The 27,539-nt window shown below is 36.8% G+C and overlaps 8 protein-coding genes across 8 annotated transcripts; 5 read left to right on the forward strand and 3 right to left on the reverse strand.

Annotated features, from left to right (window-relative positions):
• Positions 1-169: 169 nt before the first annotated feature.
• Positions 170-4,787, forward strand: LOC135792186 (polyamine-transporting ATPase 13A3-like). The gene is given in 8 exon segments (XM_065302798.1): positions 170-203; positions 1,861-1,914; positions 2,093-2,164; positions 2,167-2,542; positions 2,668-2,872; positions 2,935-3,252; positions 3,254-4,447; positions 4,501-4,787. Coding segments are annotated over 8 exon segments (2,406 nt in total). The 3' UTR covers positions 4,654-4,787.
• A 130-nt stretch (positions 4,788-4,917) lies between these two features.
• On the forward strand, positions 4,918-5,689 carry LOC135792188 (serine/threonine-protein phosphatase PP1-gamma catalytic subunit-like). The gene is made up of 4 exons (XM_065302800.1): positions 4,918-5,095; positions 5,248-5,399; positions 5,459-5,590; positions 5,660-5,689. The coding sequence occupies exons 1-4, from the start codon at positions 4,918-4,920 to the stop codon at positions 5,687-5,689; spliced, it is 492 nt and encodes a 163-aa protein (XP_065158872.1).
• Positions 5,585-11,229, reverse strand: LOC135791781 (uncharacterized). The gene is given in 13 exon segments (XM_065302319.1): positions 5,585-5,880; positions 5,947-7,673; positions 7,745-8,103; positions 8,106-8,349; positions 8,406-8,667; positions 8,727-9,289; positions 9,347-9,599; positions 9,683-9,777; positions 9,828-9,959; positions 10,014-10,166; positions 10,257-10,499; positions 10,558-10,831; positions 10,911-11,229. Coding segments are annotated over 12 exon segments (3,798 nt in total). The 5' UTR covers positions 11,024-11,229; the 3' UTR covers positions 5,585-5,880; positions 5,947-6,566.
• A 653-nt stretch (positions 11,230-11,882) lies between these two features.
• Sec24AB (Protein transport protein Sec24AB) lies at positions 11,883-15,746 on the reverse strand. The gene is given in 4 exon segments (XM_065301883.1): positions 11,883-12,144; positions 12,146-12,346; positions 12,348-15,533; positions 15,593-15,746. Coding segments are annotated over 4 exon segments (3,522 nt in total). The 5' UTR covers positions 15,640-15,746; the 3' UTR covers positions 11,883-12,056.
• A 1,386-nt stretch (positions 15,747-17,132) lies between these two features.
• Positions 17,133-18,307, forward strand: LOC135791494 (BOS complex subunit TMEM147). Its single transcript, XM_065301886.1, has 3 exons — positions 17,133-17,310; positions 17,386-17,518; positions 17,695-18,307. The coding sequence occupies exons 1-3, from the start codon at positions 17,234-17,236 to the stop codon at positions 18,169-18,171; spliced, it is 687 nt and encodes a 228-aa protein (XP_065157958.1). The 5' UTR covers positions 17,133-17,233; the 3' UTR covers positions 18,172-18,307.
• A 322-nt stretch (positions 18,308-18,629) lies between these two features.
• Positions 18,630-21,586, reverse strand: LOC135791493 (DDB1- and CUL4-associated factor 8). The gene is made up of 7 exons (XM_065301885.1): positions 20,959-21,586; positions 20,179-20,840; positions 19,946-20,121; positions 19,724-19,889; positions 19,369-19,668; positions 19,075-19,314; positions 18,630-18,931 (listed from the first exon to the last, which is right to left on the reverse strand). Exons 1-7 carry the CDS (start codon positions 21,254-21,256, stop codon positions 18,788-18,790), a joined length of 1,986 nt encoding a protein of 661 aa, XP_065157957.1. The 5' UTR covers positions 21,257-21,586; the 3' UTR covers positions 18,630-18,787.
• A 1,245-nt stretch (positions 21,587-22,831) lies between these two features.
• Positions 22,832-25,713, forward strand: LOC135792223 (sperm-specific sodium:proton exchanger-like). Its single transcript, XM_065302834.1, has 7 exons — positions 22,832-23,333; positions 23,386-23,557; positions 23,607-23,917; positions 23,974-24,452; positions 24,506-24,986; positions 25,043-25,291; positions 25,349-25,713. Exons 1-7 carry the CDS (start codon positions 22,984-22,986, stop codon positions 25,635-25,637), a joined length of 2,331 nt encoding a protein of 776 aa, XP_065158906.1. The 5' UTR covers positions 22,832-22,983; the 3' UTR covers positions 25,638-25,713.
• A 144-nt stretch (positions 25,714-25,857) lies between these two features.
• Positions 25,858-27,406, forward strand: LOC135792301 (odorant receptor 82a-like). The gene is made up of 6 exons (XM_065302927.1): positions 25,858-26,083; positions 26,150-26,611; positions 26,661-26,762; positions 26,813-26,915; positions 26,971-27,126; positions 27,179-27,406. Exons 2-6 carry the CDS (start codon positions 26,370-26,372, stop codon positions 27,224-27,226), a joined length of 651 nt encoding a protein of 216 aa, XP_065158999.1. The 5' UTR covers positions 25,858-26,083; positions 26,150-26,369; the 3' UTR covers positions 27,227-27,406.
• Positions 27,407-27,539: the final 133 nt, after the last annotated feature.

The following is a 27,539-nucleotide window of genomic DNA, read 5'->3' on the forward strand; positions in this document are numbered from 1 at the left end:
CAAGTATAAACTTTGCGTTGTTGTCGTTTTAGGGAGAATCTAATATACACAAATTAATACATAAGTAATATAATAATAAAACAATGTAATAAAAAGACAATTTTTATTTCTAAATTATATTTTACATAGAAACTTGCGTGATGAATAGAATATTTGTAATAAAATAAGCATGACAACAAGGTGTAATAAATGGAGTAACCGATGTAACACGTGCATACGCATGTGCCAATATGTGTGATGTTGGTTGCATACCCTGTGCGCATTTTGTTCAAGTTAGATAATTGACTTGTACTATCAAATTTTTCCTATAAATGGATGACAATACATCCAATAAACATGATAAATTATAACATTAAACACTAGATATACTTCTAAAGTGTGTGTACACGGAAAGTTCCAGTCGCTCGGCAACAAATCAGGTCTGTGTAACCACGTTCATTTACACCGTTGCGGAAGTATAACGATTAATCACGTTGTTAAAAAATGGCGATAAGAACGATGAATAATATTAAAAAAGATAATATTTAAATTCATGAAGTATAATTGACTCAAAATCACACCGTAACAACTTCAGCTAGTTTTTATTAATTTTGCTAAATTGTGTTATTTGATTACGTGTTTCATAGTTAACGTAAAACTCGACACTCGCAACATCATCAAAAATCATAAATTGAAACAAAATGCGCCGCGTGCGTCGTTATCATTCGCATTATCGCAAACCCGTTCATGAACTCATGAAATATGGAAAAATTTGTCCATATTCCATAATTAATTCGCTAGTTAGCACATATTTAGTGTTCAGCGAAAGCGCTGGCCATGCAGACGTCAAGTCTGATAACAACAGCAGGAATCAAACAACAGTTTACAATGGCTTATCTATTTTTCCGCGGCTGCCTGCTGCTCGGCCGCATCGCAAACATGTGCAGCGTGTGGATTTCGCAACAATACGACGTCGAGCTATCCAGCCTATCAATGTTATCCAGTGTTTGGCTTGCTGCGCACAGTTAAGTTAATTCACTCAAATATTAATATCATTAGACCAACAGTGCTGATTCGACTGATTCATAGGAGAATTTAAGCAGCAGTGGAAAAATTTCCTACATATTGTCTTGATAATTTAATCAAGAACACATTAATGTGTTTATACATTTTGTAGCTTGTCGTGATCTTGGATTACAAATAAAAATCACGGACTTTGCAAGTGTGATTCATCGGTCAGTTGCAGTTGTTTCTAACAATCGTAATTAAGTCAAGGTTTTCACATACCTCAAGGTATCATTCACTTCTAATGCATAAAAAGACATAAAAATAATACTGGAATGTTTCAAGCATGCTTAAAACTAATAATAAAAACTAATAGAGTTTAAATTAGCTTACTAAACATTAATTTACTAGATACTGGAAACTAATAATAGATATCTATATTTAATAAATAAACAAAGCACAATTCCTTTTGATTTTGATTTCATTCAACTCCCCAAAAATATCTAAAATGCGCAGCTGCGGGTATATTTACCTATTAACCCAATTAACAATGCGCAAACATAACGCAGTCAACAACTCCTTCCACATGTGTTCGTCTCGACGTCTCCCAACTTGCATTGAAATCCGTGATTCCGAATGAAACGCGTCGCTATCAGCTGGCTGACGAGTGGCTGGCGTTTATCGCGCTGCGAACACAAAAATGTAATACATAGCATGTTATAGTTTTCCAATCTAAGTCGCATCCGAATCGAAAATCATGGAATTCATGACGGCGTCGCAACGGTCGCAACAATTACGAATCGGACGCCGACCCAAGACCATGTAGCTGCCATCAACAAGCGCACACGCGTTTTCGCTTTTTATTCGTTTACTTAGTGTTAATCATTACATTGCTTTAATTAATTATGTCCGCAGTGAATCGCAATTCAGGTAAGTTAAACAATTCCGTAATGATTTGCAAACAAATTATAAAAGAAACAGAATGTAAATCAACAAATAAAAAACAATTGCTGTTTGTGGTGAAAGAGTAAAGTGTTCATGCAATAATAAGTGATAAATGAATTTATTATAACCTGATTTATTCAAGTAATAATGGGTTTTGTTGTAGAGTATGAACCAATTGGAGATCAACATGAGCAAACAATCAAAAATCATTCTCAAGATGATTCTGAACTCATTCTTCGGGTTATACGCAGACAACATGCCAGACTGTGTTCTTTCACATTTTTGGATTTCTTTTTCTGGGCATTCCATATGCGCTGATTACATGGTTTCCCAATCTTGGAACATACAGATACAGACAGTGTTCATTAAGCACTGCCAATCTAGTTTTAGTCAGTGATCACTTTGGCAATGATGTTGTTCTTGAAATTAAGACTGAAAACATTGATCTTCCCAACATGGCGTGCACATTACTGCGCCATTTCACCCACCAGCATACTCAATACATCTGGATTCCATATAAATCAGCTTTTGGGACTTTGGATGAGTTCCTTCCAGAGCTTACACTTGAACAAATACTCAATGAGTCACATGGATTGGATGAGGATGCTGAATTTTAAATTGTAAGTGTTCTGGACCATTTAGTTATAGGCTATGACTTTGAATCCACCAATGCACATTTAATCATCAAAATTTCCTATTTTTTTAAAATAAATCATCAAATTGTGTGCTTGGTTGCAGAATTCAAATGTTTGGAAAGAATAAAATTGAGGTTAAAGTGAAATCCTATTGGCGACTATTTGTCGAAGAGGTTTTCAATCCGTTCTACCTCTTTCAAGCATTTTCGGTTATCTTGTGGTATTTTGACGAGTACAGAATTTATGGAGCTTGTGTTGTAGTCTTGACTACATTTTCAATCGTTACTGCTCTTTATGAGACCAGAAAAGTATTTGTTTTATATCTAATCACACACTTTCAATCATATCTTCAACTGTTTCTATTTCTCAGCAAAGCGAAGCCCTACACGCTTTAGTAGAAGACTCTACCCATACTGGACCAGTGTTAATGCTTCCTCTCTCCAAAGGTGAAACCGAGCGGACTTCTGAAGAGATGAAATACCAGGAACCATTGACCATTGACCCATATGACCTTGTTCCTGGTCATATAATCGTCATACCTCGAACTGGTTGCATAATGCCATGCGATGCTGTGTTGTTAACGGGTAATGTAATTGTAAATGAAAGTATGTTGACCGGGGAAAGCGTCCCCGTGATGAAGACACCTCCTCACGAAACTGATGAGGTGTACTCAGCCACCAAACACAAGGCAACACACGCTACATTCTGCTAATATACGTACGGTAATGATAACCGGTGATAATGTAATGACAGCCATTTGTGTAGCGAGAGAGTGTGGTATGATTGGTATCAATGACGATGTTCTTCTTTTACAATTGCGTGAAGTCGAAGGACAACGCACTCCGGAAATCTACGCTGAGTTTGTAGGCAATACAAACAGTTCCGAAGCACATAGTTCAATCATTAATCTAACTGATGAACACTATAAATTTGCAATGGTAGGAGATACCTGGGCGAAGTTACGACAATACTATCGTAAAGATTTGCCAAGGATACTGTTGAGAGCAACGGTTTTTGCTAGGTTTCAACCTGATCAAAAAACGCAATTGGTTAAAGCACTACAAGGCTTGGATTACATCGTATCAATGGTTGGTGATGGTGCTAATGATTGTGGTGCACTCAAAGCTGCTCATGTTGGCGTATCTCTTTCGCAAGCGGAAGCCAGTGTTGCAGCACCATTCACTTCCGGTATAGAAAACATCTCCTGTTTATACCACCTGATTCTGGAAGGACGATGCGCTCTAGTGACAAGTTTCGCTGTGTTTAAGTACATGGCACTTTACAGCTTGATACAATTCTTCACAATCATCATTCTCTACAAACTCAATTCTATACTGGGCGATCAACAGTTTTTGTTTATTGATTTGATTATCACCACAAGTTTAGCTGTGACCATTGGTAGACAAGGACCGTCGAATGTGTTGGTACCCAAACGTCCAATGGGTAGTTTAATGTCTGGCACGAATCTGGTACCCATGGTGTTGCAGATCTCCACATGCGCCTTTGTTCAATACGCTGCTTTGTATTATCTGTCTACACGCGACTGGTACAAAGCAAATCCAATTGAAAGAGATGAGATTGTTCTGTGTTGGGAGAACACGGTGTTGTTTACTGTAAGTTCATTCCAGTATGTTATCCTGGCTGTGGTTTACTCCAAAGGAGAACCGTATCGAGAGAACGTCATTAGTAATTTTTGGTTGCTGGTGTGTTCGTTGGCATTGACATGTTTCACGACTTATTTGTGTATTTGCCCATCGCTGGACGTTGCGGATTTCTTCGAAGTGATCTACCTGCCTCCGTTGCATGAAAGGCAACAGCATTTGTTTAGGGATACCTTGTTATTCTTTCCGATTGCACATTATGTTATTGCTGTTGCAATAGAGGTAAGGAATGGTAATACATTACCTATAGAAAACCTTAAAAAATTATTTTTCAGAATTTAATAGGTGAAAGCGAATGGTTGAAGAAAATTGTGCATTTTATGACGTGTAAACGTCATCCAAAGAATCGTTATAAAGCACTGGCTGCCGAATCTGCTAATTTTTTCTGCGAGATTGTCGAAAACAATCGCGATCAAACTGTTTGCTGACATATATTTTTTTATTCAACATCTTATCTGTCTACAACTATTAATCACTTACATCTGACCATTTATCCATATACATATATACTAGAGTACGCTTAGTATTAATTAGAAAATAAATTACAAGTTCACCGACGAAATTATTATCGCCACTCTGATAGATTAAGCGAACAAAGTAGCATCCGAAATTGATAAGCAGTACTTGTGTATTGTACGGTATGTATTCAACTAGATTTTGATCCCCTAGTCGCCATTGTGTATGTAGCCATCATGCCTCCAGTGTTCGACGTGGACAAGGTGCTCAAACAGCTTTTGGACGTACGAACGGAAAAAAACAAAAAGGTGAAACTCAGCGATGATGACATCAAGAGTTTGTGCTTCAAAAGTCGTGAGATATTTCTCGCTCAGCCGAATTTGTTGGAGTTGGAATCACCTATTAAAGTCGTAGGTAAGATCAATAAACATATGTAGTCCTATATTATAGGAGTGTTTTAAGTTGGATATTCGTTACTGTTTGAATTAATGAATATAGTTTCTGGGAACGTTGATAAGAATTAATAGAATCGAAAAAATAATTATCTACAAACACGTATTTCCTAGGTTTAACATGTGATTTGCTATGGTCTGATCCTGATAAAAACATTCACGGCTGGGCTGAAAGTGATAGAGGCATCTCTTTCACTTTTGGTGAAGATGTGCTTGCGAAGTTCCTGAAAAAGCACGATTTTGATTTAGTGCTACGCGCACATCAAGTAGATTTACCAATGAAAAACAGGTTCAGTTGATAAGTACTAACATAATCATTTTTCAGGTAGTTGAAGATGGTTATGAGTTTTTTGGAAATCGAAAACTGGTTACACTCTTTTCAGCACCAAATTATTGTGAATTTGATAATGCGGCTGCACTTCTGACGATTGATGAAGAGTTAATGTGCACGTTTCAAGTGAGATCATTTATTTTTATTTATTCAAAATTTCACTCATGTAACACGTACTTGTATGTTGAATTACAGATATTAACAAAAAGAGAAAAAACGAAGTAGACACTATGATAACGAAGACTCTTCGTGCATATTTTCCTTTTGGAAAATGTCGGCATACATCGGAAATGTTTGCGGGGGCGCAGGCTCCTCGGCACGTACCTTCCTTACTCGTTTAGATATAATTCCAAACAGCACCAACCCGCTGGTCCCTAGGATACACAGGCCCACAACGGCGAAGGAAATTTGATCGCCTGTGGATTTTATTATTTGTTATTATTATTAATTGTAAGATTTGTTAGACATTATAATTTATTTACCTAGCGACATGAATCCAGCTGAGCGAATTTCAGTTGCTGGTGTTGATGTTGGTGTAGCTGCAGGTGCTGTACGAGTAGTAACTGGATTTTCGGTATTTGCATTTATTGGAGTATTTCTGGTAGGTACATTTGCTACTGTAGATACAGTAGTAGTTGGAGTACTTGTACTTGTACTTGTTGAAGACCCATCATTTGATCCACCTGAATTGTTGACATCATTATTACCACCATTATTATTATTATTATTATCTGTACCGCTAGGATTATTGCTATTTTCATTATCTGATGGATTAGTAGGATTCGCTGAATCATTATTTCCTGGATTAATTCCTGGCTCGGGCAAATTTCCATCACCTGAATTACCATTAGAATTTGATCCTCCTGAGTTTGTTTCATTCGGATCTGCTGTAGTACCTCCAGCAGAAATTGTACTGGTATTGATAACACCTCCCGTATTAGTATTATTATTTAAGTTGCTTCCATTATCACCGTTATCATTATTTTCATTGGTATTAGTAGAATTGTTGCTAGATCCGTTTGAGTTACCAGTTTCAATATTATTTATATCATCACCGTCACTCCCACCATCCACTGCAGTTTCGTCTGGATCTACTTCTCCATTACCGTTTCCTGATTATTATTTGAATTATTCCCATTTCCAGTAGAAGTGTTTGATTCTCCATCATTACTATTTCCACCTGCAGTATTCCCTGAACCGTTACTATTACCGGGTTCGTTGCCAGGGCCTTGATTTGGGTTACCATTGGATGAACCATCACCATTATTACCGGAATTTCCGTTATTTTCATTAGTATTGTCATTATTATTGTTAGAACCCGTGGTACCACCGTTATTTGGAATTGGAGGTTGATTGGAGCCACCAGTATTGTTATCTTCATTATTATTGGATTGATCACCACCTGGACTGCCATTACCATTGCTTCCCGAATTATTATTTCCCGGGCTAGCACTTCCACCAGATCCTGTTTCTTCATTATTAGTAGAATCACCTCCAGCATTACCAGAATTGTTGTTATCACCATTTCCCGAACCGTTATTATCTCCGCCATTTGTTCCGTTCTCCTGACCTCCACCAGTGTTGCCACTGCTTCCCGAATTATTATTTCCTGGTCCAGCACTTCCACCTGATCCTGTTTCCTCATTATTACTAGAATCACCTCCACCACTACCAGAATTGTTATTACTACCATTTCCCGAACCATTATTATCACCGCCATTTGCTCCGTTCTCCTGACCTCCACCAGTGTTGTCATTGCTTCCAGAATTATTATTTCCAGTACCAGTACTTCCTCCTGATCCTGTTTCCTCATTAGAATCACCTCCACCACTACCAGAATTGGTGTTACTACCATCTCCACCATTTCCCGAACCGTTATTATCACCGCCACTTGCTCCGTTCTCTTGACCACCACCATTGTTGCCACCGGAAGAGCCTCCATCATTCCCAGAATTACTACCACTATCACCATTGTTTCCATTGTTGTTTGGATTTTGACCGGATCCTTCATTATCATTTCCATTATTACCTCCTGTTCCAGTATTACCCCACTTGAATTATCTTCATTTCCACTCTCATCTCCATCAGTACCATCAGTAAAATTATCTATTCGATAATAACCCATTTTATTGCACATGCACACCAAATTACTTGATCCAAAAGGACCTTTGCGACATCTGTGCCAATCACCCTCCGAATAAACTGAACACTAGATAAAATTCGTTAAAATTTAAAAGATTTATTAGCAAAATATCCAAACATTGTAAATTATCTACCTACTTGAAATTTATTAGGTCCCTTCAAACTTTGCATAATAGTATTCGGCAGTTCATCCAACTTAAACTCGCTCATATCATTCTGAAACAATCTGGCATAATATAATAATCCATCAAATCCTAAATAATCACGAAGAACTGCTTTCCCAATACACATTTGTTTATCATGCACTTGCATGTGCCAAGACTGATTCAGCATCAGTTGTATATTTGACTGCCATTCATTAGTCGGATTTGGAACATACTTAAAATTCCTAAAGTAGCTATTGCTGAATTTTTCCAACATTACATACGCGGTTTGCAATTTAAACTTCACATTTTTCTTCTCCGGATCGCGATCACGATACAACAACGCACACACTTCTCCTAGATATTTATCCATATTCTTAATGAAATTATCTTTTCTTGATTTACAAGATTAATGTCATCAGATGTTGTAATGATAAACTCGGTAGTTTCAAAGTATTTTCTTATATCTTGAACTGTCACCGTGTCTAAATCTTTAGCATTAATGTCGTCAATCACTCCGAGAGCATCGCGTTCATCGTCTGTCACAATTGGAGCTGCCATTTTTTCGTTTACAAGTTTACCACGCAGTTTTACAATATTCTAAAACAAAAACTTTTTATTTAAAATAAAATTGAGTTTGATTTCAATATATTTACGTTTAAAACATCTGTAGAAGGTTTAAAAACATGTTCGGTTGATGTCAAAGCAGAAATCAAGTTATAAATTGATTGTTTGTGAGGTGTATCCATAAAAGCTTTAATTTTCTCATTAAGTTGAATATTCACTGACGTTTGCAAATTGTTTAATAAATATTCACTCTGTAAGCTTTTGTAAGTTTTGAAGATCATTATCATATCAATTTTAAACTTTTCAAAGTCATTGGAAGCAAGATCGCAGAATATTTGATCCTTAAAAGTGCTGGAAAACATGCGCATTGAAAACAAAGTTTAAAGTTTTATTTTGAATTAATATATTACGAAAGATTTTCTTTTGAACCGTCCAATGGTAATTTAACCTGAACTTTCGGACCTTCAACCATCACACAACTATCTTTATTATCACAAACTTTCATTACTGTGAGTAATGTACCATTTGTTTCTTTGATGTATGGTAAAACAGTTTCAATGGTGTAAAAATCTTGGAATTTTGCGATAAATGTCGGCTCTTTTATATTCACTTCATTTGAACTTTCAAGCCAACCAAAATAATAAACTAACGGAAAATCCATTGGTTTATCTTTGGCTGGAGTTGTTTCAAATCGAAATACGGTCATCAAAGCATCACCTGTTAAAGGAGAAACAATTAAATCCGATGCAATCGGCGGTGCATTTGTTATTATCTCTATATCTGCGACAATAATGTTTTTCTTAACACAAGTAGTTTTTAAACGCAGAAGATATTTTGCATCATGTTGCTGTTCAAAAAGTTTCGGTGGAATTTTTAAAGTTATCCTTTGATTTCCTGGCTCGTCACTAAACGGAGTTAGTTCTTTAAGGAACGCGTCACGTTTTACAAACACAGGCACAGTTTTATTATAATTCTGAAACAATTCAAAAGTGGTAATTACTTAAATTAGTAATATAAAAAGAAAATTAACCGTTTGTGATATGTTGAGTTCTTTGTATTTCTCATTGATCTCATTTTGTGTAAGATTGTGAATCGATCTCCATTGTAAAGTACATCCTGAAAGTATATTCATCATAGTTGCTGATATTTCAAGTTGTTCTGAGGGTTTTGTCCATGTGGGGATTTCATCGTATTCAATAGATCTATTTAAGTGTTTAACTTTAACATACGTTGTTAGTTTTTCAGTCAATCCAACAAGTGTAACTGTTAGATCAAATTGGTAACTAAAGGATACAAATACATTACATTAATTTATCACCAATTAAAAGACCAGCAGTTAAATGAACACACAATATTATTAACTTACACGCCAGGTTCAGGAAATCCCTTTGTTACATAAAGTGTTGGAGTGCTTGAAAATCGTCCACATGGTTTCGTATCAATCGTACAAGTCCAAATCATCTTAAAAATCATTTTTAACAAAAAACTTAATTTTAAACAGTAAAATTTACCTCATGTTTAATTTCTCTTGGAATATCAACATGTGCAATAACCTTTATTGGTTGATTAATACCTAAAGTTTGATTGCGACTTTGAAGGCGTATAACAAACTTGGGTTTTATCACAGTTACTCTTAAAATATCCTATAAAAGTTTACAAATAGTAATTTTAGTTAGATTATTGAATTAAAACTTTACCGAGGTTAAAACGTTGTCATTTTGTATTAATTCACAAATAATTTCATAGGTTCTAGCATTTTTCAAAGTGTTTTTCGGGATTTCAAGCCGTGAACCCGCATTATTTAAATACTGCGGTGTTGCAGCTGGATTTTCTTTTAATTTCCATTGAAACTTTTAAAACAAAAGATTTTCACAAATTATTCTCATACACAATATAGTATTCTAATTACTCTTGCAATAAAAAATATACGGAGAACTTACAGTGGCATTTGGACAAGTTCCCACAATAAACGCATTAATTATTAATTCACTTGTGCAGTGAATTCGATTGGGACCAATCAAGACTAATTCCAAATCATTTGCATTTGTCGAGTTTAATTCCAGAGAAATGTCTTCATCTACAGTATTTTCAATTCTTGTGGAAATTTCTAGACACTTTTTATTGATTACTTTACCATCACGTATAATTTTCAAGTCAATTGTGTATAAAATACCAAACTCAATCTAAAACGAATCTAATCAATCAATATTTGCTTTTTAATCACTAAATATTGCAACTTACTAAACCGTTATTGATTATTATTCCTATATTATTTCCATCGTATCTTACAACATTCACAACTTGCCCATTCACGTCAACGATTAATTGATTCTGCTGCAATTGATTTTGTAACACGCGTGCGGTCTTCCACGCGAGTAAATTACAAGGTACTCCACGTGGTTTTCTTTGGCACGTGCCAATCGTCTTAGCGTACACAATCCATTCATAAACATTAAGTCTGTTTTCATAATCATCCGAAAGTGAAGAATTAGCATTATCTTCATCAATGTTTAAACTATTGACAGAAAAATGATCGATTTATCGATTTTATCAATAATAAAATAAGTAATTCATTAAAATTAGCTGGTATTAACCTTATAATAGTTTGGTTGTCTCTAGATCCTTCTATGAAGAAGGTGAGACAGTTTTGGTTTTCACTGGACACTGCGCTTGACCCCAAGAGAATTATTAATATGAAGAAAAACATTTTCACTCTTTACACCGTTATTAATCGAACATAGAATTAATTCTTTATAACACCTTTTAGATTTTATAATTAAATTGGTATTTCTCCAAGGAAAAGTAACGTCAATAACACGTTTTGTATTTGTACTGAGGTTGAATTACTAAAAATGCGCAGTACAATTATGAATTTTGAGGGTTGAGGATTGTTTCTATGTATAGTGTAGAGACACGATAGACAGCAGTAAATAGGAATACACTAAAAATGTTTGTATCTAATGTTACTATAGTATTGTTGTCACCAATCTATAATATCACTAAAAACCCAGAACATTCGTGCTTCAATCATAACATTGCCACGTGCGGGAGCAATATTTATTAAACATCAATAGTGTTATAATGAAATGACAATTTAAATTTAAAATTTTGTTTATTTATGAGTAAAATCAATCAATCCTAATAATTTTATATACTGGAGGTAATTTTGTTGATATTTACATTCTATAAATCAAAAATGATAAATATTTGATGAGGTTTGTAGTGTGGCAATGCACGTGTATCCTACGTGCCACGTGTGTATCGCCCACGGCTTTATTAAGTTATTAACTGCATTTTTCTATATTTGTTTGTATTAAAACAAGTGTAAGTAAAGAATTTAGTATCAAACTTCGATGAATTTAATGAATTCTAGTGTTTTGAGTAACTTACAGAGATAATGTGTTAAAACTTTATTAGATACGATAAAAGATAACAACACTACTAAGATTTATTACATTGTTTAAATTATATTATAATAATTAATCTATATATATATATATATATATATATAAATTGCTGTTCGTTAGTCTCGCTAAAACTCGAGAACGGCTGAACGGATTTGTTCACATTATAATTATATTTACATATTTGAATAAAACTATGCCATATATAGTCCTTAAAAGTCCAACTTCCGACTGACCATGTTTTTCACCACGCGCGACAATTAAATGCATAATAATAACATTTCCATTAGAATTATATCATCACCATCGGAATTGGATTGTCTTTCATCAATTGTTTTATTTCACTTGCGTTTTCAAGTGTTGCAAAAACTCATGGTAAGACAACGCAGTCTCAACTCTATCCTCAACAACCAACCAGAAAAACGCCCCGCAGTGGGCTATTTTCCCTAATAATCTGCAATGTTGCACACATCGGCTTCTCCTCGTTGAGATAATTAATGAACATGTGCAGGCGCTGATTGTGTTCGTTATCCAAGACGGGTAATTCACACATTGAGTCTGTTATCGCGTTGTAATCAGCCACACCTAACGCTTGATTCAAAAACAGTCGATTCACGCCCTGACAAAACCAGAATCATATGGTCACACATATCAAACAAATATGCTCCAGTGGAATCAATACTCCTTGCGGATAGCTGCAGAATCGGCGGCATGTGAACCGGCTCCTCTTCATCATTCAGCACCGTGATTTGGTCTTGTAGATTATGCACAGGGTACAAATCCGGATAGATTTGTTGAATTAAATATTGCAGAGGTCTGGTTTTCATGTCACACATCGACTTGACACGATCATCCAGTCTGGTAGAGATGCCAGATCGAAAAGCGGGATGTTTTAGTAGGGCTGAGATGTACAATGGTAGCAGTCTCAAACATCTCGGTACTATCAGACTTGTATTACCCGCCATGTTCTGTGATAACTTGTAACTCGATAGGATATCGATAGCGACGTTAATGAAGGCTTCTCTTGCGTCTGCCAGACTTGACTGCATTGATCTATCAACAGCCATCTTAGCCAACAAACCCACGATACACTGTTGATCCGCCGAGTTGATAACATCAGACAGGGTTGACACCACTGGAAGACACAGCGTATGCACACGAATTCTTCGTTCGCCTTTACTCGACGTGTATAACAACGCCGCTTGAAAGCAGATATTCTGCACATCGGATAAATTCTCTTCAATGGCGACTTGCATTCCATAACCAGCATCAGGGTTAACATTCGGTAGGGATAATAAATCCGTAGACCGTACAAAGAAATTACCGTGGAACGTGTGGATGCTCAATCCTCTCGTGCATCTTATCCTCATGACTGCTTCAAAACCAATCTTTCTTGTTAGATATCTCTTAAGGGACTTCTCAAACGCACCGTTTTGTAATTCCCGACTTGCTTTGAACAATGGGAAGTGATACATGCAGCCACCACTAAACCGACAGATGCCGGAAATAGTAGCAATGTCTACGTACTGCGAGTTGAGTATGAATAAATCCACAGCTATCTGCTGACCACTGCATTCTAACGCAAGACGCTTGTAGAAATCATTGGCCGGATTCAAATGCAGTACTTCACCCGATGCTCTATTACTAGGATCTTCTCGAGCTGTTAGTGCACCTGGACCCATCGTGGGTAAAGATGATTGGAACACTGTGATTCGCCCACCTGTACTCGCCATCATCTTATGCCCGGCTTGCAGGGCCGCTCCAAGAGCACTGCCTGTATCGTATGAGTTATTATAACGTTGTGGTAATTGTGTTAAAAGGTCCTGAATTAGGTCCATTCGATCCTGTAGATTAACCAGAAGATTATCCGGACATGGCAGGAAGATATCATCAATATCCAACACTGTCATCTCATGGGGTTGACTGAGGCCATCCGCAAGCGAATAGAAATGCAGTGCGGAATCATACGCAATAAAACCAATGTGAGTGCGTGCATCACCAGGTAAATTAGCAATCTCAGCCGAAAGTGTCGCGCATACTGTTTGTAAATACCCGCTTTCAACCGCCGCCCGTGAAATATCCAATAAAAATAAATAAATCGCTGGTTGTGGAGGTCGCAGCATATACTCAGCCGGAGCGATATATTCTATAGTACTGGATTTTACTTCCGGGCGTCTCGATGGATCCCCATAGGTCTTGGTAACAGGATCATATTGGAACTCTTCGGGGAGTTCATTGACACGATAGCATAAGTTGCACTTCCAGCGTTTACTGTCAACGAAAAAGACGAATGGGTTGATGTACGTCCGGCACGCGCGGCACCGCACGATTGTATTGCATTGAATAACTGGCAAATGGTTAAGGTCTCGAAACGGATGAATTAAAATACCCAGAGGTAAACGGGATTTTTGTAGCAGTGCATTAGATTCGGGAATTTTCGTGACCGTGCACCGAAAGATGTCAGGACTACAATTGGCTTCATCCAGAGATGTGTTTCCAAGAGCAACGCGTGGTGCTTCGACTTTTGTCGGGGGAAGTATTGTGGGTGTTTGCAAGAGGTCGAAATTATCAGCGCCCCATAAACGATTAAACCCAGATTGCACTGTTGATTGATACTGTTGTTGTTGTTGAGGTTGTTGATATTGATTCAACGGAATTTGCTGCATTTGTGGTTGAGGAGTAAACTGTTGTTGCTGTTGTGGTTGTTGGTAGAAATTCCGACTTTGCACATTCGGATTGGCATTAAACTGCTGTTGTTGTTGTTGTGGTGCAGGCGGTGCCTGTTGCGGATACCGATTAACATGAAGACCAGCTTTATTAGATATGTTGTAATTCTCAGGAGCTGGTCCCGACAAACTATTGCTTTTCTGCATGGGTGGCGGCGGCATCCCCGGACGTTGTTGATTAAACAAGTTCGGACTTGATGATTGCGGCTGTAGCGCCGGCCTAATTTGGGTGGTGTTGGCACTTGGTTGGTGTTGGTATTGTGGCTGCACCCCGGATAATTGAGGTGGTAATTGAGGTTGCGCCTGTAATGTCATAGCTGGCAGTGGCATCGGTCCCCTAACATTTTGATAATTTTGGTTTTGGTTATATCCATTCATTTGATTATTCGGCTGGCTAATCGTGGGAGGTGTGTGATTTACTGGTGTTGTTTGCATGGCTGGGTTATAATTGTATGTCATCATCCTAGGTTGAGACAAACTGGGTTGTAACGGCGGTCTTATCGAAGGTTGAGCATTACTGCTCGGTAGCGAATTCTGATGTGCGACACCACTACCGTTTCGAATCGGAGCAGTGGATGGCACTTGCGGTGGTTGATTTTGTGGCTGCTGACTAGGAATCGGATGTGGCGGCTCTTGCAGTTGCTTGACATTCGAAAAATGACTGGTTGCCGAGTGCGTGAAACCCGCTGCCGAAATGGGCGATAAATTAGCACTTTGATTAAACACCTGAGTACGTGCTTTCAGATCCCCAACGTCTGTTGTGGTTGTAGGCGTGCTGAAATGTTGCAGCGATGGGCTGGATTGCGGCGTTGATACAACATTCGCATTAATGTTACTGTTACTAATGTTCATGTTGGCGTAGTTGTTGACCAATTGATTCATAGGCACCTTTCCGGTGGGTGGCAGCTGGTTGGATGGGATTGGCCGCATGCCGCCACTGCCAGGCCCTGGAAACATTCTCGCTGAGGGCGAGGAATCTCTGGACGAATGTGATGATCGTGATTCCAAACCGTTGAGGTGTGGTGGCAGTCCTGAAGGGATTCCGTTCGGTATGTTCGGGTCCATCGTATGTGACATTATTGTTTCCCTGAAAATCAAAAACAATACAATTAAGATGTCCTAGGTCAATGAATAAATGTGTATTACACTTTTAAGATATTGTACAAGACTTTAGCTTCGATAGCGACCGACATATCGACGTTTTTCAACAAACAAGCGAATATAAAACTATTTATATATGGGGGCTTTTTACCGGCGCGTTATTACTACTCAGCGGGTGAAAGCCGACTGAATTTCCATAAAACGAGCAGTTGTTAAATGCTTTCGCTTTCATCGTGCTCCAATCATCATACATTCATTATTAATACACGCGGCGCAAGCCGCACGCCTATTGGAATAGGGTGTCAAGGTGATAGTACTACGTCTCAAGTTCACCGAAATGAGCGAAACTACGAGAACTTAAAAGACCTCGGATTAGAATTTAATAAGAATCCTATTCAATGTCCCATACAAATTTAATTCAATATCTTACTGCATTTATTTATTGATATTGATATTGAAAAGCAGCTTATTGCTTTTAGCAGATATTTTAAATTGATCTATTTGGAGACAATGGATATGAATGTTAATTGATTTGATTGAACAATGTTTAAACAAAATATTTCATTGGAAGAGTGTAACTTCCATTGTGAATTGGAAGTAATCAGTTGTTGATTTTTCATTATCTCTCATTTTACATGTAAATATATTGCCAACATGCTATGTACGTGACTTGTGCTTATGCTCCTCCACCCATATCAACAATATGTTGCAATTTTTGACTAGTTTTACTATAATTACTTTCTCAGTTCTCAAAAACAAACTTAAAAATCTTGATAAAAAATGTCCTCCACGTTTACACGCTTACTACTAAATAATAGTTTGTATAAATAATGCTAATTAATGCTCCTCGTGCAATAACATAAATTAAAAGTTAAAATGACGAGTGGATTTACAAATAGCTGATTCATCTCCAGTAGTTTTGGTCGTTTTGCGCGCACATCACAGCAAGAACGCCAAGAAAAACAACAAAATTTTGCGATCGAAATTGAAAGACTTACGCTTCCCCTTTTAGCACCTTCAAAAGCTTATTGCTCCAACAATACTTTAATTAACTTTCTGGGCACTTAACAACACATACTTAAATGAATTTTGGGTCTTAATCATGTATAATTATTGGAGACCTTTGAACCAGCTTTGGACACGTTCAGATGCGCCTTTTCAAAACGCTGCAAATCACGCGGGCGGTGGCCAATGCCTGATTTTTTTTCTTTAACGCAAAGATAGATTACTTGCCTTTTTGAGCCAGAAGCACGCACTTATAATTATTCAGTAGAACATAATTATTTAATGAATGTAGTCCAGTATGTTTGCAAAGTTCGCGATCTCTGCGAGCACTTGACACATCGGTCTGACTGCTGTCAATCTTACGTGGCCGGTACGTGGCGCCCTCAAACGTCAGTTTGGTAATTAAACTTGTATCATCCCAAAAAATATTTGGATATAATAATAGTAGATGATTGTATAAATTTACAATACATTTATAATTGATTTAGAATAAACATTTAATTATATAAGTATATAAATTAAAAAGTAGTATTTAAACTAATCGTAAAACACAATTGACAGGTTGACTTGGCGAATGTCACCTAACTTGCATGTTTTTGACATTGACAGGTTTATCATTTCTTCGTAGTGCTTATTAAGTTTAGTGAATATCATCCTTTAATCAAGAATTTATCAATTAAAATGACGCTGTATCATTTTGGAAATTGTGTAGCATTAATCTACGTACCATATTACTTAACATACAAGTATTCTGGCCTGTAAGTTTACAAATCAAACAATTTTTATTTATGTATGTCTCATGATTATGTCTTAATTAATCCTATTAAACATAGTTCTGAATATGGGGCGTTCTGGAAGTGCATTCACGCCGGAATGATTTACATGTTCACCCAGCTGTGCAAAATGTTAATTTTGGCCACGTTCTTCCCTGATAGCGACTCTGATTTAGGCAGTAATATTCTAGGAGTAAGTAAACTATTTTCTAACCTCAAAAGCTACGGTTTTTATTTAAAAAAATAAATTTATTCAAAATAAAGTACATCTAAACAAAATACTTTTTGTATACAAAAAAGTACACATTATTTGAATAGAAATTTCATAGAATTTTCATATTTTTTAATCATTAAGCAAAATTATTCCAGGAATTTATGAAATCAACTGTAGATATAGCTGACTTGATTGGTCTTTACTTTGTCCTCTCTGGAATACCTGGAAAAGGCCACAGCAAAGTCCTAACAGCTGGAATTGGATGGGCAACTGCAGAAGTAATCCTCTCCAGAGCACTGCTCCTCTGGGTGGGCGCACGTGGCGCCGAATTTGACTGGAAATACATCCAGAAATGTTTCGACTCAAATATCATGCTTATTCAACATATTGCTTCAGCCACTCTCATCTGGTTGTGGTCTAGGCATGATCTCTCACAGAGTTTGAAACCAATTGTTACAGCTCTGCTGGTATTCACTGCATATAAAATGATGGCGTTGGATACTGTAGCCAAAGTATTACTTGTAGGCCCTTGGATGATGCTTTTAATCAAAGCATTTGTCACTTTGGTCACTGGAGGCGTCACATTAACCATTTATTCTGGTCTAGCACAGAGTATTGGTATTTTTAGATAAGATTACTTGGGTGGTATAGTTACAAAGTAATATTATCTTGTTATAAAAGAATTTCAATTAATTCAAAATATTGTATTTAATATTTATGTGTTTTTGGTCGAGTTTTCATCAATATACGAATATATAACGTAGCAAATGGCCAGAAAAGATAAAAATTAATAGAATTTATTTTTACAGCCACTCAACGAATATAACGTAAATAACAAAACAAGGAAGCTGTACATCTGTACATTTTCAATCCGATCGTGTGAATTCTCAAACGCCGCATATAATATAACATCTGTTGTAAAGTAGAACTAACGATTAGTAATGGATTTTTTCAGTTTTTACTTCGGTGAGAGAAGAGAAACCGTGTTAATTAAAATATAACCGATTACGAGGCAACTTCTCCTAGGAGAACAAGTACATAAAAATATAATCACTTTAAACAACCAATCGGCCAAAGTCACGTGGCAAAGTTAGCGAAAATATATATTTTATATATTTAGAAACAATCCATTGGCATCATCCACAAGTCACACCACAAACATAACCCGATCCAGATGTGCGCCTCAATCTTGTTTTAAACAAGTACGACTTGTGGTAACGCACACAATGTTTATATATCACAACTCATCTACGATGGGGAACAGCCGCCAGGGCCATCGTAATTTTCGGAGTCGTGCTCGGACGCCGAGGAAGTGAAATCGCTGGACGATGAATTCGAGTCACTCGAACTCGAGTGATTGCTGAGGTCGTCGTCGGCGGTCGACACGATTCTCTGTAAGACGGTAACAGAAAACAAAAGAAACAACGATCAAGTAACTTCACGCAACAAGTAAAGAGTAAAGAAAAAGCATATCAAGTGCAACAATCAGGTTTAATTATAATTCTGTATCAATTCGTATCGGAAAATGGCGGTACCTGTAAAAGTTCGGTAGTGTTAAACTGCCTCCAGAGCATCCAGAGAATCCTCGCGTTCTCCACCTCGGATGAAGATGCCGATGACCAATGCGAGCGCTCCTTTAGGTTTTGTTTTACTGTATCAACAAGGTCAGTCATCTTCGGATCCTCTTCGTAGGAAGGCACCCATACTTTAATATCTCGATCAAGACCGCTTGTACATAGGAAGGGCAGTTGAGGGTGTGGCTCCAAGCAATTTACCTTTGCAAGAATATTTTTAATATTTCGTAAGTTAAAAAAATATTTGGTACTTACAACACCATTATCATCAGCGCGTAGAAATTGCACAATGGCCTCGGAACTCTTCTCCCAAAAGTAAACATATCCGCAGTCGGAGCCGCTGATTATAAACTCCGACTTAGGACCAAAAAAGTTGACGCCTTTAATGGTCGCGCGATTGCGATGTCCTTGATAGAAGTGCACATAGTCGCCTTCCTTTGCCTTTGTATCGAATAAATAAATATCTTCGTCGTTGTACGAAGCCAACACTTCGGAACCGTTGTGATTATAAACCGCGCACGTAACATGGAGGTGCTTTTGGATATCACCAACTTTCTGCAAGTCATATATTAGAATTAAATACTAACTAGATAATTTTGTTTTCACTTACATCGAATGGATGATAAAAAGCTAATTCCTTGTTTGCTTTTCGTAGATCGAATGTCCTCGTTTGATAGTCCCTACCAGCTACACAGAATTCGTTGCTGTTGAGTGGATTGCTGCTTATACTGTACAAAGCTACAACGTCCATGTCATCGCGATGTACGGTTAATACCCTAAAATTTAGTTTTAGTTATTTTTATTTTTATTATTTAGTTAGGATTTAACGTACTTATCTGATTTGGTGCATCGAAGATCATGCTTAAGAACGAGCCCATCTTCGCCGGCAGAGATGACGACTTGTGGTTGATCGTATAAAACAGTTAATTTATGACTAGGACCCCGATGCGAACCCAGTTTACGTGTGCTGCGGAAACCTTCTTTAGCGGATATTTGCGCTAAACGTACCTGGAACAAAAATTATTTATTTTTAGGTAAAAATTTAAACTAAAAATTTATTATTACTTGTCCATCTCTAGCACAGGAAACAATATGTAAATCATCCCCGCTCAATGGCATAAACTTGCTCTGAAACACATTGCTGCGATGTTTGGACTCATACGACATCAAAGGATTGCCCATTTTCCAATCCCAAATAACAATCTCTAAATCATCCGAGCCGCTAGCCAGCAATGTTCCATTCGGATGAAAATTAATAGAATTGACGCAGCCCGTGTGCTTGTCCAATTTGTACATCAATTCCAATCGCTCTACGCAATGCAAGGAGCCATAGCACCTCTGTTGAAATTGCGCCGATGATTGTCGGTTGGCACTAGTGCCGAACTGCCGGCTTTGTATCTCGGGTATGATAAACCAGTTGTGTTTAGGCTTCGCCTTCAAGAGCACGGCGGGTTTGTTGTCCTCCTCCTCGTCGGTATCTGAGTCGGTAAGGCGATCTATGCCGCGCATCGCACTATCAAAATAACCATCAGCGTCGTCGTTTTCATTTAAATTGGACGAATGCATTGCTCTCGCGGCTGTTAGTAACACTTCTTCGAGTTCATTCATCTCGGATGCTGAAGAATCTGCAGATGAATGTGTATCAGCATCAGCATCACTGTTGATAAGATCCCTGGACATAGGGACATGCTGGCTGTTGGTTTCATCTTCAGTAAAGAGAATTCCTTCTGAAAATAAGCATATATTTAAAAATTTGACATTGAAATATGATTTTTGCTTTAAATTAGTAAAAATCAGTTGAGTACTTGATATTCCCCAATTGAGAATTTAATATTCAGTACTTACCTGATGTTTTTTCTTCTGCAACACTGTTAGTCATCAAATTGTTACCAGAACTTGTGCTTGCCTCGCAAACACTACTATTACATTCCTCTCGAGGCTTGGATTCATTCTCCTCACTGTCAATGGCAATGCCAATCTCATCCAGTTGAACATCTTGAGCATCCTCATTCATTCGACTGCGTTTAGCATTGTCGGCATGTAGGTGTTCTTCATCTGGAAGATCTGGCACCAGAAAATTCTTAGCTGCCTCCTTTGCGGCCGAATCGCCGTCGCCACCGTCAGTTGAACTTGCCCCGTCCATCGTCGATCAATTCAACTCGTGCGCCCAGACTATAAATACACGAATCGCAATTGCGTTGCAATTTCGTTGAATGCAACCGCTTGTGAGAAGCACGGTTTAACGGAAATTTGCTCACGCACTTTCGTAGCTGAACGCTACGAGTTGGGGTGGAGGAGCACACCGCCTGTACGCCACATTTGTGCAAATTGTCGACGGGATTAAAGCGCACCACGAGCTGGCAATGTCTCGCGAAAAAGGCGGACTTTCCTTCGCTACTGAATTCAATTTCTATTTCGATAACACTGTTTTGTGTTTGTGCCTGACATCCGATTATCGAATGACAGTGGGTCGGAAACCAGTGGATGGAGAATTTGAAACAGCTGATGTCGCTGTTCGCATAAAATCACTGCAAAATTAGCGGCGAATTTGTGAACTAAAAACAAATTTAAATTCGCGACAGTTCGCAGCGAAAAATTCACCGGAAGATAAATAAATAAACAACGATCAAGATTAATTAATATTGTGAAATTAAGATATTTATCATGGGCTTTGAATATCCAGAATACCAGTTGAACAACAACCCAGTCTTTGACACACGATTTACCTACATTCTCCTGATTTCTCTATCATCTGTTGGATCTATTGCTCTGCAACGACAATGCCGTCGCTATCTCGGTCTTGTGATCTCAAGTAAAATGTTCATTTGCATCGGTGCTATTATATGTGGTACCATCGCCGTAAACACAAACCTCCTACAATCCCTGACTCTAACAAACCGAAAAATACCACCAATTCTGGCTAGATGCGCATATTCTCCGATTTTCCTCCTCCATGTTTTATATAACGTGAATACGAAGAAAACTGAAGGATTCATGGTACATATACTATCATGTAGTCTCCTTCTTGGAAATGGCTTCCTCGCTGGTTATTGTATGAAGTTCCTGTACGCCGACACTCAAATAATCCCGTTCCTAATCCTTGGAACAGTGCTAACAACCACACAGCCTGAATACATGATTCATTTCCTATCCCTGAACGACAGTTACAAGAGAATCATCCACTACTTACAGGGTGAGAGTATACTTGCATTAGTTTTTACCTTTCCTTTGGTGGATTACGTGATGCATTATATTGTTGATGGTACCCCGGATTGGGGTGCCACTTTATGGTACTTTGCTCTCGGGCATATTGTTGGAATGTTTATTGGATGGTTCGTTGCTAAAGTGATAGCAATGATATTGAAACACCTTGTGCTAAGTCTGGATTCAATTTTTGGTATTATTGTTGGAGCTTTGATATTCGTCTATGTTTCGTCCATTGTTGTGAGCATTTCCGGTTTCACGGCAGGTTTGGTTTTCTGCTTCATTATCAAAACTGAAAATAATATTTATATTGACATCTTTGCCAAGCATTTTAAAATGCTACTTCATATTGCTTATGTCATTGTGGATGATACCATATTTTTCTTTGCGATTACCCAATGTATCATACGATGCTTTACGAAGAACCATATTGATAACTATTTCTATTGTTATATCATCTTGAGTTGTCTTCGTATTATCAGTATAATGGTAGTAAATTTATGCATAAGAAAAATGGACAAAGCAAGCATTTTGCAGATCTATCTGCATTCCGTGGTCTTTCCAACGAGTACATTCAGTCTGATTTTTGCTACTGAATTTTACTTCCAGTCTCCTGAACTAGGAAGCATTGCTTTCGCTCATACTTTATTCAATACTGGTGCCTCGATGTTGATTAATAATTTTTTTGGTATTAATTTGATGAAATGGATCAAAATTGGGTATATATCTCAAATGGGTGTTGATAACATGACACGCACATTAAACGTAATCAAAGAGTTCCGGAATGAAATCGTGCGTGAAAAGAAAATGGATCGCAGTTTAGCTCAAGTCAACTGGAATATTGTGAATGCATATGCTAAGTTATCCTTGGGATATCCGTATCCGCCATTGAAGATACCGGTTGACTGGGAAAATAATATCGCATCGGAGTATTTGAAAGAAACTTATATGTGTTGCGAAGTTTGTCCAAATATGCAGAAAACTGATTATGCAACTGTTTATAAAGCAGCTTTAAAGTATATATCCTATACTGACTTTAAAACAAAATTAAAAATTACTACGTTATAGAAATCAACGAAAAATAATGGCAAATTTAATCAAATCCGTGATAAGAAGAAAATTTGAACAATGTTTCATTGACGCTGAATGTGATTCTATCTTGAGGAAAGCAGTCGTTTTGTATGAAGAAGGCAACTCGAATGCACCTGTTCAACTTTTCAGTGATTTGTTAATAATCAAGGTAAATTATTGAGTATTTAAAGTTAAAATCATAAGAAATATTGTTTTAGCCTATGTGGAAACATATGAAACGGTTTTTCGATTTACTTGACACTCGTAAAAAGCAAATCATTCCAAGGAATCGTCTCTATCGTTGGTTTTACCACACGCGAGCCAGTAGCATGTATCAAATTCTCAATTATGTGATTACAATTGCTGTCCTGTTTCCAATTTTGGTTCAAGTGTTAATTCAAAACCTAATGAGGAACTACGAACCCTACACCTATACAATCGCGTTAATTTTCTTCGTGTTTGACTGCTACGTGAATATTATTGCATTCTCAGCCATGAATTTATCAGAAGGAACAAAAACTTACTTCAGGTTAGTTTAAATTAATATTCTTCCTTCTGATTTAATTATTATTAATAATATCTTAGTTCTTTTTGGCACTTGATGGACTTTATTTCAATATTCGGAGTTCTCGCCGAGTGTATTTTATCATGGATGGAAGTAACATCAGGAACATCAAGTCCTGTACTGGAAGGTTTCGCTTATATTAAATTTGCGCGTGTGCCACGCATTCTACATTTTTTACCTCTGGTTCTGCCAAAATTTATGTTCTCGATGGAATACGGTACAGAATTGAGAAAAATGTTGGCATATCAATGTGTGCTAGCAATGAATGATTGCATTAATGAAGTCCTTATCTATTGCAAACGTTGGGATCAGGAAGTAACCGATGATGTTCTCCGAGCGTTGACGCATGAACTACAGAGCAGCAAGATGGAACTGCAGGAAATTATTGTTCAGTTACAGACGGAAATGCCGCTGACGACTTCATCAGTTAAAACCAAGCAGACATTGAATGCCAGCAGATGCTGCATGAATAACTATCTCATTAAGTTAAAATTTCAAGGTGTGCGTCTTTTATTTTCAAAGAAAAACTGTTACTATTGTCTTGTATTGTAGGTAATATTGACAGCAATGAATTTGTGTTTCTGAAGACATTGATTAATGATAAGCGAACATACAAGTATAGCGTACCACCGACTAACCCAACGTTGTTGTTTTTGGGAAATTATTGGATTTCTAGTACAAGTGCAGCAGCAGATTTCCTCAAAAGCCGGGCTGTTTTGCAAACATGGCCATCCGATCATCTCTTGGTTGAAGTAGGCGATAAAGTATTGGGAATTTATATGTTGGTCAAAGGACATTTGATAATTACACATCGCGCGCGATCTCGTAGGAATAATACGGATAATAAAAAAATTCGTTTCGATGAATTTGAAAATCACTTCATTTCACCCGGAAATACTTTTGGTGAAATTGAACTCCTAACTACAGGAAGATATAAATATTCTCTACGATGCGCTGAAGAGTGCAAAACGTATTTTATTAATTTATCGACGTTTTCTGAGGCGTTGGAATTGAGCAAACATCCAATCAACGGGTAAAGAAACTAATAACAAATAAAGAAAAATAATTTTAATATTATTCTATCTACAGACTTGAAGCAACTCTCTGGAAACGCAAAATGATGAATATGTGCACGGAAGTGCTGATGCGTCAGCCATCTTACAAGTATGAGGAAATGTGGGCCATCAAGAAAAAGATCCAACGTGCATTCGTGCCAGACTTACGCTGTTACAAAACTTTTATTTTTGTTGATTCCATTCGAGATATTGTTCTAATCGAAGGTCATGCAATGAATCTATACACGCAAGATATTTATACGGCGCCTGAATATATTCCTAGGTAATAAAATAAGATTATAGATATATTTCTATACATAAAACAAACAAAAAACTTTAGAACAGCAAAGAAATTGGTTCTGCCCCGTCCAAGACTCTTGAAATCAAACAACCAAATCCGCTATGTAATGACAACTAAGTTCTTGGTGATACCCGTCGATGATATTGAACCTATCGCTGTTCTCGCGCATGAAGAAGCTGCCGCCAGTATGATAAGTCATGATTTTGTTAATTGTCCTTATCACGTCAGCCAAACCAAGGGAAAACTTAAAGTTCGACGTCAATTAATTGATCCAAAGAAATTTCAACTCAACGAGGCTTTTTCAGCTTCTATTGTGGGATATTTTTAGTAATACAAGTTGCACATAATTTCACTGCTAATTAAATATTAATGGTTTAATATAATATATTATTTAAGTAAAATAATTACACCAATTTTCATTTGCGAATATGCTTTGGATGATTTGTCAGGTGTGAGGTTGTAATTATTTTAATTAGCTTGAATCAATTATATTTATTCTATAAATTAGCGGATTTTATGAAATTTTGATCAGAAATTTATTGTATTTCTGCAAAAATGACAATACCTTATTACAACATTTTAGATGTGAGCCAATTTAGCCTTAAAACAATTCGGCAGAGAACCCACGATGGTAAAGTTGGCGTCGTCACTAATATTGGTTTTAATTGCTTGGCACTCATGTTTGAAGTTCTAACGATTATGTCTTTCTTTCATTTTGATGGGGATATTAATTTACTTGCAAATTTACTTGAATCTCTTACAACTTTCAGTCAAGTAAGTAATTGTTATTAATTACAATTTTATTTTGATTATTTTAAATCGTTTCGATTGAAATTTCAGACGTTTATTAAACTGGTGCCTCTTTTGATATATCGAAAACGCATTCAACATCTTTTTGACGCAATGAAGCACTTCTGGAACCCGGAAGACTTTCCCGAAGTACTCCCAGAAATAAAAGAAACTTATAAATACACTTACTACTTTCTTTTGAGTTACCAATGGGTGCTTTACTTAACTTTGGTATTTTTTACGTGCAACCCTTTTTCACCTGGACATTCTCATGGCCACCTATGTCCCCGATATACCTGGTGCGTTTTGGGTGATATTAGTTCTGGAATATCCGATGGGATTTCTGATGTGTTCGGCGATGACTGGCTTTGATACTTTATATGTTGCTTTCTTTACGCATCTTGTTATTCAGCTCAAGTGTTTAAACAACGCGATGGAAACCATGGACATGAAAAGTCCAAATTTTAATAAAACATTGAGGAAATACCTTAATCATCATAAATTTATTCTTAGGTACTAGTAATAAAACATATCGAGAATATAAACTTAACTTGATTTTTAGCTTTGCTGATGAATTGTTGGATATTGTTGGAATTCCAATGCTGGGACAGTATATAGTTTCGATGTTTTTAACTTGTATGGAATTTTACTTGCTGAGTGATAGGTACACAAGGTTATTATATATTAAACAATTATTTTATTCATTTTTTGAAGTTTTGAAAATCCACTGCGTTTGCTTATGAGTTTGGGCTTCACAGCAAGTCTGCTGTTTCAATTTTGGTGTTACTGCTATTCAGCAACTGAATTTACAACTGAGGCAGTGTTTTTACTTTATCATCATCTTTTATTTATTAATTTAGTATCTTTTATAGGCGTCTCTTCTCGGAGAAGGTGTTTACATGAGCAGATGGTATGAAGGTACTCCTAGTCAACAGAAAATGCTCAGTTTAGTCATCTTAAGAGCTCAAAAAGAAGTCAAATGTACTGCTGCTGGTTTAGTTGAGATTGACCGACGTGCTTTCATGGCTGTACGCATTTCTAAACATTTTGATATTTAATTAATATTACTTTATTTTTCAGGTAATTAAAGCTGCGGTATCTTTCTATACTCTCATGAAACAATTTTAATAGGACGTAGAAATTTTATTTAACACGTTAGTAAGCAAAAAACACATCACAGTAATTGTATTGTTTTTTTTTAAGTTATAAATTATGAAAGAATTATTTGTGTACGCACTTAGTATTCTTGCGACATAGATATAATCAGATGATCATGTACTTATTAATAAAATATAAGTATAAATAAAATATATATATAATTTTATACTTTAGGAAAAAGGCATAGGACATTGAAATCAATAGAATGTAAATTTATTATTAAAATTAATAGAAAGTGGACAAACTTTTAAACTCTTGTACCACTGCGCCTTTTTCAAAATTT

Source organism: Atheta coriaria, unplaced genomic scaffold (genome assembly GCF_025399875.1).
Source record: "Atheta coriaria isolate IRGN ID8LTWV9N9 unplaced genomic scaffold, Caltech_Dcor_3.1 hic_scaffold_5_pilon, whole genome shotgun sequence".
Lineage (NCBI taxonomy): Eukaryota > Metazoa > Arthropoda > Insecta > Coleoptera > Staphylinidae > Dalotia > Dalotia coriaria.

Excerpts from the sequence above, each read along its gene's own strand:
- LOC135792188 (XM_065302800.1), top strand. The coding sequence starts at position 4,918 with ATGCCTCCAGTGTTCGACGTGGACAAGGTGCTCAAACAGCTTTTGGAC. Across the intron at positions 5,400-5,458 it reads TAGTGCTACGCGCACATCAA|GTAGTTGAAGATGGTTATGA; the intron begins GTAGATTTACCA and ends ATCATTTTTCAG. Across the intron at positions 5,591-5,659 it reads AGTTAATGTGCACGTTTCAA|ATATTAACAAAAAGAGAAAA; the intron begins GTGAGATCATTT and ends GTTGAATTACAG.
- LOC135791494 (XM_065301886.1), top strand. The coding sequence starts at position 17,234 with ATGACGCTGTATCATTTTGGAAATTGTGTAGCATTAATCTACGTACCA. Across the intron at positions 17,311-17,385 it reads ACATACAAGTATTCTGGCCT|TTCTGAATATGGGGCGTTCT; the intron begins GTAAGTTTACAA and ends TATTAAACATAG. Across the intron at positions 17,519-17,694 it reads TAGGCAGTAATATTCTAGGA|GAATTTATGAAATCAACTGT; the intron begins GTAAGTAAACTA and ends AAATTATTCCAG.
- LOC135791493 (XM_065301885.1), bottom strand. The coding sequence starts at position 21,256 with ATGGACGGGGCAAGTTCAACTGACGGTGGCGACGGCGATTCGGCCGCA. Across the intron at positions 20,122-20,178 it reads CCTGTGCTAGAGATGGACAA|GTACGTTTAGCGCAAATATC; the intron begins GTAATAATAAAT and ends TTTTTGTTCCAG. Across the intron at positions 19,890-19,945 it reads CGATGCACCAAATCAGATAA|GGTATTAACCGTACATCGCG; the intron begins GTACGTTAAATC and ends ACTAAATTTTAG.
- LOC135792223 (XM_065302834.1), top strand. The coding sequence starts at position 22,984 with ATGTTGATTAATAATTTTTTTGGTATTAATTTGATGAAATGGATCAAA. Across the intron at positions 23,334-23,385 it reads GTTTATAAAGCAGCTTTAAA|AAATCAACGAAAAATAATGG; the intron begins GTATATATCCTA and ends ACTACGTTATAG. Across the intron at positions 23,558-23,606 it reads GTGATTTGTTAATAATCAAG|CCTATGTGGAAACATATGAA; the intron begins GTAAATTATTGA and ends ATATTGTTTTAG.
- LOC135792301 (XM_065302927.1), top strand. The coding sequence starts at position 26,370 with ATGGCCACCTATGTCCCCGATATACCTGGTGCGTTTTGGGTGATATTA. Across the intron at positions 26,763-26,812 it reads TTTTACTTGCTGAGTGATAG|TTTTGAAAATCCACTGCGTT; the intron begins GTACACAAGGTT and ends CATTTTTTGAAG. Across the intron at positions 27,127-27,178 it reads ACCGACGTGCTTTCATGGCT|GTAATTAAAGCTGCGGTATC; the intron begins GTACGCATTTCT and ends TTTATTTTTCAG.